This window comes from Lithobates pipiens, unplaced genomic scaffold (genome assembly GCF_037356315.1).
Source record: "Lithobates pipiens isolate NorthernLeopardFrog02 unplaced genomic scaffold, aLitPip1_a1.2 Scaffold_18, whole genome shotgun sequence".
NCBI classification, from domain to species: Eukaryota; Metazoa; Chordata; class Amphibia; order Anura; family Ranidae; genus Lithobates; species Lithobates pipiens.
In genome coordinates, this window is record NW_027507758.1 from 582244597 (window position 1) to 582260983 (window position 16387).

General features: G+C 44.7%; 1 protein-coding gene across 5 annotated transcripts in view; it reads right to left on the reverse strand.

Annotated features, from left to right (window-relative positions):
* Window positions 1–16387, reverse strand: part of DTNB (dystrobrevin beta) — a 239843-nt gene that overhangs the window by 117535 nt on the left and 105921 nt on the right. For all 5 annotated transcript variants that reach the window (XM_077489116.1, XM_077489117.1, XM_077489113.1 and 2 more), the window contains exon 9: window positions 16192–16316. In XM_077489116.1, coding sequence (XP_077345242.1) covers window positions 16192–16316 — 125 coding nt within the window. The remainder of the gene's footprint in view (window positions 1–16191; window positions 16317–16387) is intronic.

The following is a 16387-nucleotide window of genomic DNA, read 5'->3' on the forward strand; positions in this document are numbered from 1 at the left end:
GTACATGCTACTAATACCTTTGTTCAATATATTATACATTTTACCTTATTGTCTCTGCACTATATAGGCAGTTTTCGCTACTGGTTCCATTTGATATTAATATTGACGGTTCCGATTTACATGCCTTTCAGAGATTGTACTTTTTGTCTAAAATTATTTATATCTAAGAATTTTTTGTCTATATATTTCAGGGTGGATGCGAACTTGCATGCTTCAAGACCATTCCTATATTACACGTCATAGTGTTGTTTTTGTTTAATCCATTCACCTATTATGTTTACATAGAGCTCTTGTGTTTTGTCACTTTGGGATTTCTTAATTTTTGTTGGTGTTTTTTGCGACTTGGGAGTTGCATTCCACTATACACATTTTTATTTCTTTATATAGTCATTGTATTTCTTTTGACCCTTTTTGTATGTGTGACCTTTGATCTAGGCACACTTGTATTATCCATACACGTTTGTTTCACACATACATTGTTTTCATTCACTTGTAATTTTAGAGTGTTACACTATAGTTCTAGCCACTATTTGCAACCAGATTTATCTTCTAAAATGGGTCTATGAATTATATACACCACTAGCATTACATGTTTTTCCTCATCCCGTTATACAATTAGCCTGATTGTTGTGTTGGCCGCTTACATTTAGGGCAGACGCTCTATTATCACCATATTTTTAATGAATGAATAGAACTCGAATGAAAGGGGAAGACCAGGGATTGTACGTTGGGAAGGAAAGAAATAGGTCATGCTGGACATCCTCCATCTAAAAATGGCAGGCTCTATCTGACTTGCTGTAGTTTTGAATGCACATTGCGAGAAGCTCGCAGTATGCAGTGAAACCAGAGAGCCATTTCCGTACAGGGGATAAGCCTGTACCTGCAAAGGACGGAAGGGAAGGCCGGAGGCCAGCTTTATTCTTCTATAGGGCTTCCTGTGTCTGGACATTTGTGTACAGTGATGGGTGTGTTGGGGGTGAGCACATACATCGCTGCCTGCCGCCTGTAGACCGGGTGCTGCTCATTTCATAATCTCTGTATATTTATTAAACACACACAGCTCCAGAGGTAATAAAATTAATGTGGTCTGTCAGCGGCAACGAATCTGCTCATTATCAGACTGCAGATTCATACAGTAAATTACCAGCACGCTGATCACCCAGTCATACAGAGAACAGAATAAATTGTGTATTATGGTCCTCTAGAGGTCATGAACATGCAAAATTATACCAGGGAGCTACGGATGGCGAAGGTGTCATTACAAATGTCATGCTTGGCCATCCAGAGGTTCATGTGACAAAATCTTTACAGAACAATGCATCTCACACCCTACACACTATACTGTACAATGTCTTCCATCACCCCTCCTCCTACAAAAGCAACCGGGTTCAGTCCCACCCTACATGGAGTATGCATTTTCTCATGGTAAAAGCCCAACTCCAGGAACTACAGAAAAAAAATAAAAAAAAAATAAATAAATAAAAAAAAGGAAGAACTACCCCTGCAATGCACCCCAAAAACAAAATTCTTGTTTACCCGTGCAGATGAGGAATGATGTGCAAGGCTTCCTTAGTCCTCCACCTGCGTAACAAGTCCCCTGAAGCTGCTTCTTTAAAAAGGTATGTACACCTTTTTAGGAAAAAAATAAAGCAGAACTCCAAATATCCTTGCCATCCCTTGGAACCACGCTGCACATAGCGGTCATGATGACCTGTGCTGCCAGCATACCCTGGAGTGAGTATCCATTATAATGCTTGCAAAGCTAAGCCCTCACTAGGTGGCATTGTTGCCTGTGGCATTAGAATGACTAGGGCATATTGAATTCAAACTAGGAGTCGATGTGTTGTCTCAGCCAATTGGCAGGGATTTTAGTCCCTTGGCTTGCTGGGAGAGCCTATTTATTCGGGGGGGAGTCAGGTGATCGCGGTTCTGTGCCACCCGGATGACTGTCTGAGTGGACCTGTGTCACAAGGCTCCGTGTTGCTAGGCCAGAAGCCTGAGGCCTGTCCTCAGCACCTGGCTGCTAGGCTGTCTGAGGCCTATCCAGGTTCGAGAGAAGCAGCGCGGGGTTGGGGCTTTTGGTCGGAAGCCCAACCAAGTTGCAGAGGTTCCACTGGACGGGGAACCGCATCGTTGCCAGTGGTAAGGGAGAAGCAGTTGCCACATGGGACAACCACTCCTGTTACAAGAGGCAAGTGAGGATCAAGGTCAGAGATAAAAGAGACACAGTTGCCATTAAGGTACAACCAGTCCCGTTATCAGAGGCCAGTTATGGAAATCTTAAGAAGTACCAGAGCAGCCTTATTCACTAGCCGGGGCAGTGAACAAGTGGAAAAGCTTCAGGGACCCAGCGGGTTAGCAGGGGTGACGCTTGAGGAGAATACAGCTGTGGAAGAGCTCAGGGGATCCAGTGGTGACTGGGATCTTAAAGTCTAGTCAGAGACCGGGATCTCAGTGAGTGAAGATGGACAGTAGGATACTGTGAGAAAAGATTTATAACGGGTTACAGTGAGTTATAGTATAGATCTCTATTGACTGTTTAAAGTTCAGTTGCCATAGGAGACAGCAGTCCTACTAATACAGTTGCTGCATCCAGCTTAAAGGCCCTCTACCTGTATAGCTATCTGCCTATTTTTGACTTGGAGTCTGCCAATTGCTATTGCATCTGCCCAAGGGTGTCCTTGCCCTAAACCCTCCCTTCCTCAGTTCTTAAGAGACAATAAATCTCTCTTGTTCGCATCCAAAATATGACTGGCGTCCATGGTTTCAACTTGCATTATACCCACCATGCCTAGTGACCCATACTGTGAAGAAAAAGGTCAGCTTTCTCTGACTCAGGAGGTCACCACCATTAGTTATTTGGAGGTCAGGGATGCCGCTACAATCACAAAAGAAAATACAGCTATAACCTAGAGCAGTGTTTGGCAGCGCAAAAATTGCTCCTGAATCAGGGGTGGGTCTGGGCCCTCAGCACAGCATAGTCTGTAGTGTTGGTGAAGCAGGGGTGGAACTGGGTCCTCCGCACAGCAAATTCTGTTGTGCTGATAAAGCAGGGGCAGATCTGGGTCATCCGAATAGCAAAATCTGTAGTGTTGGCGAAGCAGAGGCAGCTCTGGGTCCTCCGCATAGCAAAGTCTATAGTGTTGGTGAAGCATGGGTGAGCCTGGGTCCTCCACATAGCAAAGGCTGTAGTGCTGGTGAAGCAGGGGCAAATCTGAGTCCTACGCATAGCAAAGTCTGTAGTGTTGGTAAAGCAGGTGGATCTGGGTCCTCCGTACAGCAAATTCTGTAGTTCTAATGAAGCAGGGGTGGGCCTGGGTTCTCTGCACAGCAAATTCTGTAGTGTTGGTGAAGCAGAGGCAGCTCTGGATCCTCCGAATAGCAAAGTCTGTAGTGTTGGTGAAGAAGGGATGGGTTTGGGTTATTGTAAGGCAGGGCATACCAATAGACAAGATAGCTCCTCTGGACGGACTCCTGTGTACAGGCTAATACACGTTTCCTTTCGTGCTTGTAGGAATTGGGTACTTGTTGTTGTGTATGCGCATACCTGTGCTCGTCGGCACTCACATGCACTTATGACAGATGTTGGTGCCAAATGGGCTATTTAAACTGGGTCAGTGCTCTGGATCAGTGCTGCCTTGTCTTCAGCCTCCTGTGTATCCTGTATCCTGATTTTGATTGCTGACCCGGCTTGTCTTGACTATTCTCTGAACTCCGCCTGCCCTGACCTAGGCTTGTCCCCTGACATCTGCTTTACTGTACCCAATCCATCTGGACTGTGTATGACCCAGCCTGCCTGACTCTGCCTGCTGTCACCGGTACCGACTACCACCCTGCTGTTCCGGCTGACCCACAGTCTGCTACCAGCAATCGTCTCGCCTGCCTGCGGTCACCAGCACCACTGCTACTGGAGCCTTTTGGCCACTTCACCTGCCCAGAATAGACACCTGCCCTGCTGCTAGCAAGGCTTACATGCACTCATGCCACTCTGTATTCCTGCACCTCCTGTTTACACTACCAGGGGCCCTGAGTCAGACACCTTTCTCATAAAATCAGGCTCTGCTGCCAGGTACATGATAGTTCTACACAATTTTTTTTAGCGTTGGTAAAGCAGGAGTGGGTCTGAACGCTCCTTATAGCAAAGTCTGTAATGCTGATGAAGCGGGGGCAGGTCTGGGTCCTTCACATAACAAAGTATGTAGTGCTGATGGAGCAGGGGCAGGTCTGGGTGCTCTGTACAGTGGTTCTTGGCAGTCCTGCATTCAGAGATAACTGGTTGACTGGGAATACACAAATATAGCATTTTTCCATTGAAGAGTGGGGGCAAGTAGGAAATGATGCTATTCAATGGTGGTTTGATGGTAGAAGTAAAAAATTAATTCTCAAAACTCAGTTTAAAACGCTAAATCTGGATTCAGAGGATTGGATTGCCATAGTCAGGGATAAAAGGGAATGCATTACCAAAATATGGGCTTCCTGGACGCATTATGCCTCCGGGAATTGATGAAATGCAACCCAGCCCGGCCATTCCCATTACACTCAGGGGCGGCATCTTTGAAGGCCATCCTGACATTAAAGTGGGGCGCCACCCAAAAGGGGGAAGTTCCGTTTTAGGGACTAGTCCCCTGTTCCTCTTGAAAAATTGCCAGTTTTGCGGGGCGAGCGGGTACCCGATTTTGACAGGTACCTGCTCCCACTTCTGCTCTGACCACCTAGGCAATCAGAAGCGAAAGTTCTCCTTCCTCCCTCCCCCCTGACACGTCACAGGTCCCAGAAGACTACTTGACCATTCACAATACTCAGCGCTGCACACACATGCACAGTGGGCACCCGGCAGTGAAGCCACAAGCTGTCACAGCCAGGTGCCCATAGTTAAGATGCAAGCGCTGAGGTAATAAGACAGCAGGAGAAACCGGCTCAGGTGAGCACACCGTTGGATCGTGGGACAGGTAAGTGGCTGCTTTTTTAAAGTCAGAAGCTACAGTTCTTTTTTTTTCTCACAGGAGACGGAAGCTCTTCTTTAATGGCTCGACATCCTACTTAGACCTTACTGGGCCATATTCTGATTTGTAACTATGATTATTGTCGAAGTACACATAGTTGAGGGTGCTAATCATGCCCCGTTATACATCATATCACACCCCCCCCCCACCCCCGGAGGATGATCTGCTGGTCAACCTCATCACCCCAACCCTTTCTTTTTTTTTTTCACGTGTGCTCCTTAACGGCAGGGATTTAGTTGTGGTACTAAAAAACCCTTAAATAAAGATTATACAAAAAAAGGCCACTTTTTGGGAAAAAAATATAGACAAACCTATAATTTGGAAAGTCTGGAAAGCATTGCACCTACATTCGGTGGAAAATAAGACATTCAACCTGAATGGCATGGGGAGTACTATTTTCCTTCATCTTTCAGTGTACAGTTCACACCTGTGCATGCTAGAGCTGTGTGTCCTCTATACTGTAATTGGGGGGGGGGGGGGGGTTACTAACATGCAAACATATCACCCTTATTAAATGACATGTATTGCAAGTAAAAGTATAACATTTGCACATGTATTTTACTGCCTGCATTTGCATTGAAAAGTAACCTTTACTAAAGGTGTAGTGATCCTTGAAGGAGACAGCACAGCCCACACAAGTGATTAACTAGCATGGCTAATCTCATGCACAAAAAACAATACAAAAGAGTCCCCTGCATTTATGTCTATACACACCACCAGTAGGATCTCTATATTAGTTGCTTCTTATTAGTGTAGTTATTCCTATAGTTGACATAGTATATGTTAAAAGCTTATATATAACCATGTCCATTTTCTAGGATCTGCATCTGCTGGCCTCAGTAGTCCCTCCCCCTCTGTTGGGTTTGGAGGAACCAGTCCATGGTTGGTGTACGGGGTGACAAACATATCACATGTATGTGGATCATTCATGACCGGTTTGCAATATTTGACAGCTGTTCTCGAAGATGTATGATGATTTTAATCTATGGGATTATGTATTTCAATAAGTTTTGTAAAGCTTTTTTATAATCAACTATGTCTCTATTGCCTTTAAAGTCCCATGGGTTTGTTAAAATTGTACAGTTCATATATTAGGGATATGGAACTGTACAGAGTATATCCACCATTTATCAAATATACACAAAGACAATGTTATGTGACTTCCGTCTACTTTTCATTGTATTCATATGTGTAAAATGCAACATAGCTCATGACAAAAACAGACAATCTACAGAATTTACCGCAGTGATTGGGGAAGTCTTCTCTGCCAGTGACCAGGCCGCTGCCACACTTCTTTCTCTTTGGTAGTCACGGTTGTCTGTCCGTCCAACCCCAGCCACAGTTATTGCCCTCTATCCATCCTTTCTTGGCCACAGTCGCCGTCCTCTGTTTATCCGTTCTCGGCCACGGTTGCGGTCTTTTGTTTTCGGCCACAATAACCGTCCTCTGTCCGCTTGTTCCTGGCCACAGTCACTGTCCTATGTCCATCTGTTCCCGGCCACAGTCTCTGTCCTTGGTCTGTCTGTTCTCCTCTTGTAGTCACATTACATGCCCTCCTCCTCCTCTTTGCACATGTCAAAGTCTGCAGTCTTGGGTAATGTTTGACAGACTTGGCCCTTCCTTGAGTAGAATGACCCCATCCGCTCTGCACTACAGGAGAATCCTCTCATTACTTATCAGATAGGCTTATGATTTAACCTGACATTCTCCCATTGTTTCTTTCCAGGAGATTTTAATCTGGTTGCAAACTAAAGGCGGCTATATACACATGGAGAGTTGGATTTTTTTTATTCAACCATTAGAACGGGGGCAGGGGTGGGGGAATGGGACAGATTTCCACTATCCACACAAGTGATGTGGTGGAGAAAATCTCCCCCTATAATTAAAATATTTTTTGGGTGGACCCTTTAATACTGAGGTTGTATGGCTGTAGCATAGTGTGGTATGTAGACAGTCTAAGCAATTATATTGGATGGTGGAAAGTGTATAACAGACAAGAAGAACAGGGGGTGGATAAACAAAAAGCCCCCCAATACTGCTGCATTGCAGCATGCTCTTCTATATGTATAAATAGAACTAGCACAACAATACCCCAATATCTGGATAGTTAAATTAATGCACAACACAGAGATCGCTTTATTATCAGGAAAACAAACTCGCCTCTCACTTAACCGATTGATAATGCTGCACAGCTCCTGTGAACTCTCGTCTCCTGCAGAGAGGACGTCGACACACGGTGACAGAGAAAAATGGCTGCCCCCCTTCGAGACGCTGTACTCCCTGACACTGTGCAACTGCCACACACTCCATTATTTCCAAAAAAATTGTAACAGTAGTCTCGGCCCTGTTCACACCTTTCTATTTTGATGACGCACATTTTGATATTTTTTGTATATTGGTGAATTTTCACATGTTTTTTAAAGAATCAACTGTTTTGTTGCAGTATGGGCCCAGTCACACCATATGCATTGGGCCATGCTAGGCAGAGACAAGGGAATTTACCTTATGCGCATAGAAATGGATGAAATACATTTTTTTGTCATTTTAATAAAAGGTAAAAAAAAAAAAAGTAAACCATGTGTAGAGTTGTAACAACGCATGGCACCGCCAGAGGGAGTGCATTATAGAAAGCATAACACGTGTCTGCTGGTGTGAATGGCCCTAAACCACATTAAACAGCATGCAAAAGCAAACCAAACAAAATGAATGAAAGCAGGCACTAAAGTTGCAGAAAACCTGTGTGAAAAATGTACCCCTTTTCAAATCGCCAAGGCATCGATTGGGCTGAACTGTTCAGTCATCATTTTCGCATCCACGGGGTGTGTCATATGGTTCTCTGGCCATTTTGCATGGTAATGTGTGCTTGCATTATTCTTCGAAAAAAATATGTTTTTATTGCTTTTTACCCCCTTAACATTTTTTTGCCATTTCTTTTGTGCAGACAGGCTAAAAAAAATAAATACATTCTTGATACACTCGCAGGTATGAGCTTCATGTATTCAAGGATCATATATGAAAAAGGGAGAAGCCTCATAGTGTAAATCCGCCAACTTTTATTGAAAAAGGTATAAGTAAACTTACACTGAGGTTAAAAAATTCCAGCAATAACATTCCTAGCGACGGTGTCAACCTGCCAACTAGCTAAGATAGCATTGCAAGTACTCTCCGAACTGACGCGTTTCCACACAACTGTCTAAAGGGAAATGGAGACTCGATGTAAGTTTACTTATAAAACTTTTTCAATAAAAAAAAAGTCTGATTTACACTATGAGGCTTTTTCTTTTCATATATGATCCTTGAATACATGGAGCTCATCCCTGCAAGCGTATCAAGACATGCGGTTTGAAACCTCCACACCTGTGATTATTCCGGCACAATCTTCCTTGATCTCTGTAATAGGGATCCATCAGATCTGGTAAGAGGCCACCCTCTTTGCTTGTGGATGGAACACCTAGTCAAATTTTTTTTGAACACTGGTAGTCACGAAGTGGAATATATTTACAAATTTAGTCATTTTTTATTAAGTGTGTGGTCTTACTTATGGACTTCAGTTTATTCATTTAATCCTCCTTTTTTTGCACATTGGAATTTTGAGCAAAGCACTGGTGATTGTACTTTGGTATTTCATTTAATCTGTGTTAAATTTATAAATCAGAATCTTTTCATATACAGTATCTCACAAAAGCAAGTACACTCCTTCACATTTTTGTAAATATTTTAATATACCTGCGATAACTCTGAAAAAATTACACTTTGCTACAATGTAAAGTAGTGAGTGTACAGCTTGTATAACAGTGTAAATTTGCTGTCCCCTCAAAATAAGTCAACACACAGCCATCAATATCTAAACCACTGGCAACAAAACTATGTACAACCCTAAGTGAAAACGTCAAAATTGGGCACAAAGTGTCAATATTTTGTGTGGCCACTATTATTTGCCAGCACTGCCTTAACCCTCTTGGGCATGGAGTTCACCAGAGCTTCACAGGTTGCCACTGGAGTCCTCTTCCACTCCTCCATGACAACATCACAGAGCTGGTGGATGTTAGAGACCTTGCGCTCGTCCACCTTCCGTTTAGGATACCCCACAGATGCTCAATAGGGTTTAGGTCTGGAGACATGCTTGGCCAGTCCATCATCTTTACCTTCAGCTTCTTTGGCAAATCAGTGGTTGCCTTGGAGGTGTGTTTGGGGTCATTATCATGTTGGAATACTGCCCTGCTGCCCAGTCTCTGAAGGGTAGGGGCTCATGCTCTGCTTCAGTATGTTACAGTACATGTTGGCATTCATGGTTCCCTGAGCACACGCACTCAACTTCTTTGGTCGGCCATGGCGAGGCCTGTTCTGAGTGGAATCTGTCCTGTTAAACCGCTGTATGGTCTTGGCCACCGTGCTGCAGCTCGGTTTCAGGGTCTCGGCAATCTTCTTATAGCCTAGGCCATCTTTATGTAGAGCAACAATTCTTTTTTTTCAGATCCTCAGAAAGTTCTTTGCCATGAGGCACCATTTTAAACTTCCAGTGACCAGTATGAGAGAGTGAGAGCGATAACACCAATTTTAGCACACCTGCTTCCCATTGATACCTGAGACCTTGTAACAGTAATGAGTCACATGACAGCGGGGAGGAAAAATGGCACAAATTGGACATTTTCACTTAGGGGCGTACTCACTGTTGTTGCCAGCCGTTTAGACATTAATGGCTGTGTGTTGAGTTATTTTGAGGGGACAGCAAATTTACACTGTTATACAAGCTGTACACTCACTACTTTACATTGTACATTTACTTTACATTGCATTGTGTACATTTTACACAACCCCCTCCCTTTAGAATGTCAGCTCTACGAGCAGGGTACTCCTGTACCTTTTGTACTGAACTGTACTGTACTGTAATTGTGTTGTCCCCCCTATACATTGTAAAGCGCTGCGTAAACTGTTAGCGCTATATAAATCGTGTATAATAATAATAGTAATAATTGTAGCAAAGTGTCATTTCTTCAGACTTGTCACATGAAAAGATATAATAAAACATTAAATATTTACAAAAATGTGAGGGGTGTACTCACTTTTGTGAGATATTGTATATTATATTCAGCATTCAGGACTCCCAACAAGCTATAATTCAGTACAGTAGCAGCAATAAGCTCTACAGAAGACGATGGCGTTTTGTTTGTTAGTCAGTGTGGTCTGCATCACCAAATGCACATAATCTTGACCATGTACTTTAGCTTAAAAAAAGCTATGTCTGGATGGTTGAAGGCCTTGTCTAAGACAAAAGTCCTACTTGCATCTTTGTTAGGCCTCATGCACACAGACTTTCACACGCACCCAAGTCTTGCAGAGTAAAATGTCCAGTTCTTTCCTGCGCCAATACAAGTGAATGGTTTTGTATGTGAACAGCTTCCAGAGCTCAGTTTCTTTTTAGGTCCTCGTGCACATGGACGTTCACATGAGTCTTGAAGCATAAAATGTCCGGCAACTTCTTGCACTTGCAGAGCTGCGAGGTCATGTACAGCCATCAATGCAAGTGAATGGTAGCACATGGCCAGCTGCTCGTAAACACGAATGGCTTCTACATCAGCATTTACCCAAGCATGCATGTTCAGGGATACACACTATATGCGTATTTGTAGGTAAACGCTGATGCAGAAGCCATCAGCGTTTATGAACAGATGGTCATGTACAGGCATTTATTTGCAATGATGGCTGTACATGACCCCGCGGCTTTCCAGGTGCTGAAGTTGTCAGACATTTTATGCTTCAAGACTCAGGAGCGTGTGAACGTGCACAAGGAAAAAGATACAGAACTCTGGAAGCTGTTCCCATACAAAGGCAGGTAGGAAGACAAAGGACTAGTCACTGGTATTACCTGTGGTCTCCCTGTAGTTGATCTTTCTCCATTACTGAATTACCACTGCCTTGCTCTGTACTGTGTCTCTGTGTGGTGGCGGCCATCATAATAGAAGCAGGACTTTGCTTCTGTATGTCAAAACCTCCCTCTGATGACTAGTAAACTGATACATGGAGAGATAACAGGCAGGGAAGTGGAAGAAGCATATATCTACACAATGAATAAAGCAGAAGCAGGGAGATCCTTGCACAGCAGCTCCTCAGGTACACCTTCCTCTCTAGCAAAAAAGAACAGCAGCACACCACCAAATTTTACTTCAAACCTTCTGAGAATAGCAGTCAGAAGCAGCAGTGCATTGGATCTCACTGCAAACAGAGATCCTAGGCCTAGGGTATTGAACAGGAATGTCTTGGCACATCCACATACCAAAAAGGCACTGCTATTTTCACATGGAATTTCAGCCAAAAATGTAGTTTTCAGAATATGGAATAGGCACAATGAACATAGCAAATCTAACTTTTTGAAATACAGTTCCGCTTTAAAAGGTGAAAAACACAATGTTTACGTGGCTTCAGCATATGTAATGTTTTTGAGGAAGGTACCATGCATTTTGTTTAAATTTAGAATTGGATAAAATGCATTAAATGGTGACTTCCCCTGCAGCGTGCCACAGTGGGGTTGATTTACTAAAACTGGAGAGTGTAAAATCTGGTGCAGCTCTGCATAAAAACCAATTCCAGCTTTTATTTTCAAAGCTTAATTGAACAAGCTGAAGTTAGAAGCTGATTGGCTACCATGTACAGTTGCACCAGATTTTGCACTCTCCAGTTTTAGTAAATCAACCCCATTGTGTTCTCATAAGGGCTCATTTATACCACAACACTTGCCACACTAACCCACTGCATGTACATGTGTTGTAGATTGACATTTATTACCCCAATGTACTCTATTATACTGGGGTGCTGGACACTATACATTACGGTTAGCTGCAACTACTTGAACACCTCTGGCAGTGTTTCAGCTCATCCCAACCCCTGTTAAGGATAGCCAAGCAGGATATACAGAGCAGAGAAATGGATAATGAGAAAACTGCACAATATATCTATCACAAGGAAAACGCTCTGCCTCTGGAAAAGAAAAATGATGCAATGAAAGAGGAAATAAAGGGAGGAAATTGGGCGTGAAATCCCTGTCAATATGCAATCGATTCTGTGAGAAAGATAATTATTCTCATGTGAAGTACAATGGATGACTGTTCTGTAGCAGAAAAAAAAAGTTCTATAGGTTCATCTATTACACCAGACTCGTACAACCCTTTCCAATACAGGAAGACCAGGCAGGTTAAGGCGAGGTGGACGAAAAGCCCTGCACCGAAAACAACTAGCAAGGTCACCCCTTTATCACATATCCACACAGCTAGAGGCTTATTCCCAATGGAAAGCGGACCTGTCACATACACACAAAATTACTGCCCAACAGATGGTATCTGACTGTGCCTATAAGTGTTGCCACCTTCTGGCTGCCCAGAAGACCCCACCCCAGGCAGACCCTAAACTGTCCGGAAACTGTGTGTAAATTTAAAGCAGACCATCAGACATTTTTTGTTTCTTAACAAAAATGAAGGAAAATCTCCCAATGTGCACAGACCACAATTAAACACGACAAGGGTTTAAACTAGGGGTTTCCAAACCTTCTAAGCAAAAGGCCAGTTTACTGTCAGTCAGGCTTTAGTGGGTCAAGATTGTGGCCAGTGGGAGTAAACCATGCACCATCAGTTTTAAAGAGAGGAATTGTGCCCCATTGTTGGCATCAGTGAAAGAAATGGTGCTCCATCATTAGTTTTATTCGGAGGAATGAGATGGCCCATCATTGCCGTTAGCTAGAGGAAAAGTGCACCAAGGGTGGGATACAGGCAAGCAAAGAGCCACATCTGGCCCCTGGGCCGCAGTTTGGAGACCACTGGTTTAAAACCTTCCCTGCTACAGCCAAAATGAAAAATTAATGTTAACGTAACATTTTTCTTGGAGTCCACTGACTTACACATTCATGAACTGTGGCCTACACTGAGGAAAAAGCTATTCGTACTTTCATTCTGTCCCTCATCATTTATTTCATAAAGTATTTTTTAACGTCTATATCGCACCTCTGGCATGCCAGAATGTGTTTTGTCATCCCTGTACAATTCAGAAAAGAATTGACCAGACTATAGGTACACATTATGCTGTGATGGTGGAGAACATTAATAGGAATCATTTAAAGGTCCAAAAAAATTAATTACATTTGTCAGACAAATTTACCCTCTTATGCCACGTACACACGATCGGACTATCCGGCGGACTTTGCAGTGGAGGTCCGCCGGACTTTCCGAATGAGCGGACCTGCCCCCACATGACCGGACTTTTCCGGCGGAAAATCCTCCGCCGGACTTTTGAAATGAATGGACTTACCCATTAACAGAGAAAAGTCTGTTCATTTTGAACACGGCTACAGGTAGATGGGACTAGCGAAGGAAGTCAATGTCACCGCCTCCATCGGAGAGATTGACACGTCGCTAGCGCCGTCACCTGGTATGGACTTCAAGGGGAAGCCCTATGATGAAAAAACGGCGTGAGGGTCCCCCCAAAGTCCATTTCAGACCCTTATCCGAGCACGCAGCCTGGCCGGTCAGGAAAGGGGGTGGGGACGAGCGAGCGCCCCCCCCCCCCCAAGCCGTACCAGGCTGTGTGCCCTCAACATGGGGGGGTGCTTTGGGGAAGGGGGGCCCTGCAGCCCACCACCCCAAAGCACCTTGTCCCCATGTTGATGAGGACAATAGCCTCTTCCCGACAACCCTGGCCGTTGGTTGTCGGGGTCTGCGGGCGGGGGGCTTATTGGAATCCGGGAGCCCCCTTTAATAAGGGGGCCCCCAGATACCGGCCCCCCACGCTATGTGAATGAGTATGGGGTACATTGTACCCCTACCCATTCACCTGGTGAAAAAAAACGTAAATAAAAAAACACAAAACAAGTTTTTAAATTAATTTATTTGACAGCTCCGGTGGTCTTCTCTTCTTTCGTCTTGGGGGGTCTTCTCGCCGGACTCCTCCGCTATCTTCTGCTAGCTCTTTTGCTAGCGGAGGAGCCTGGCTTTCTTCTTAGGCCGCGTACACACGAGAGGATTGTCCGTCCAACTTAGTCCGCTGAAACGTGTTAGTCCGCTCGTGTGTGGGCTTCAGCGGACTTTTTCAGCGGACAGTCTGGCGGACTAAGTCTTTCGGAATTTCCGTAATACAGTCCGTCCAACTTTGGTTTCAGCGGACAGTCCGCTCGTGAGTAGGCTAGTTGGACGGACTAAGTATAGCGCATGCTCAGAAAGGATTTACACGGCCGAAGGTTGCATTGCAGTGTATTGGACGTCCTATTTCTAGTCCCGTCGTACGTGCTGTACACGTCATCGCGCAAGCTTTCAGCGGACTGTCTGTTCATCGTGTGTGGTCAAGTCCGTTCATTCAAAAGTAGGACGGACTGTCTGTCGGATTGTCTGACGGACTTAGTTGGCCAGACAGTCCGCCCGTGTGTACGCGGCCTTAGTCATCGCCGCCGTTGTCGGGGTCTTCTTCCGACTGCGGGGTCTTGTCCCGCTCTTCGGGGGTCTTGTCCCCCTCTTCGGTTCTTCTGCCGGGGCTCCGCTATCTTCTGCTAGCTCTTTTACTAGCGTTGGCCCGGAATGAATGGACTTTTCTCCGAGTGTGGGCCAGTCCGTTCATTTCAAAAGTCTGGCGGACTAGCACACAGATGGGTGGATTGTCCGGCGGACCAGTCCGATCGTGTGTACGGGGCATAACATGTCAATTAGGGCCTGAGGGGACAGAAACTATCATCTACTGTATCCTAACAATCATCCAACTGTAGAAGGTAGAAGATAGAGCCTACAAGCAAACAAAACTTTAGCCTTTCTCATGCAGGGCCCCCTAGTGGCAGAAATGCATGATTGAGAACTGCCTTGAGAATTACAGTGTTACTTGAATTGTATTGCAGGATTTGCTCGTCTTCAGCTGAGAGAACTTGCAATAATTTTAGACTTTTTCAAAAACTCTTAGAAATCTTTAATTGAAGTGATTGTAAAGTCTCTTTTTTTAGTTAAAACAAATATGTTATACTTACGTGCCCTATGTAATGGTTTTGCACAGAGCAGCCCAGATCCTCCTCTTCTTTGGTGCTCCTGGACCCTTCCTCCTGTTAAGTGACCCCACAGCAAGCAGCTTGCTATGTGGGCACCCAAGCTGAACCACAGCTCCCTGTGTCCATTCAGAAATGGAGCCACGACCCGGTCCGCCCTGCTTCCCACCTTATTGGCTGAGCCAATGGCGCCACACTGCTGTCTCAGCCAATGGGGAGGGGAGTCCTTCACCCACTGAGTCATGCAGTCTGTTCGAGGGCCGTCCATTGTAACAAAGCGCCGCCACCTCATCATCCGTGATAGATGGACACTGATACAGTTTCCCAGCATTGTATCAGTGTTCTTCTATCACGGACGAGGATGAGGCGGTGCTTTGTTACAATGGACAGCCGCCCAGACTGCATGACACATTGGGAGACACCTGCTGTTTTTGTAATCACAGGTACAGCTACAAATGGGCACCCTCACTCGAGTATAAGCCGAGGAGGGGTTTTTTCAGCCTAAAAAATGTGCTGAAAAACTCAGCTTATACTCGAGTATATATGGCAAGTTGTATTTTTAAAAGGAAATCATAAATGCAATCCTCCATATAGCATATGCTACAAGGGAGTGGCTTGATGACCAGCCACTCTCTCTGCTAATGAGATTAGGTACAGGGCCTGGTCATCAGTGAAATTGATAATGCAGCACCAAAGCCTTTGCAAATATAAAGACCTTTATAGCTCATTTACACAAGAATTGCTCTCTGAGAAGCAATCTATGGACAGACTGCTCTTTAGAGAGCATTTGACAGTTAAGGAAGAGGCTTTACATTTCTCCCTCGCCACCTGTTATAACCCCTTAAACCACACACCCGCAACCGCATGTATTCAGCTGAATGGGTCACTTTCAGCGGGCAGCATGATTTCTGCTGTGCTGTGATGAAAAGCTGCAGCATATACCTTCCTCTGCTGCTTTTGCAGCTTGGGGGGGGCAGTTGAGGTGTGGTACAAATGAGGCTCAACCAAATATTTTTACACCTTCCCCCCCAGCCACATATGTAAATAAGGCTTTAAAGTCACACTTAGGAGTACATTTAAGCACTGTCATTTCTTATCCAGAGTCCAGCAGTAACAGCCCCTTCTCCCCCCCCCCCCCCCTGCCATGTAAGGTTAGCATCCAGAAAGCCCTCTTGTACTCACACTAAGTGCGATAGGTCTAGTGGTTTCTCTGGGTGTTCTGGAAAGACGGGATGAGGAGGTTCTCTGCTGGGTACGCAGCCAAGAGACTTGCCGATTGCGTGAGTTAGCTTCTTTGCCGGCGATTTCTGCAGAAAGACGGGCAGACGGCGTTAGGAGAGGCGTTCTAACAATAAATCATTCCGTGCCATTATAATTT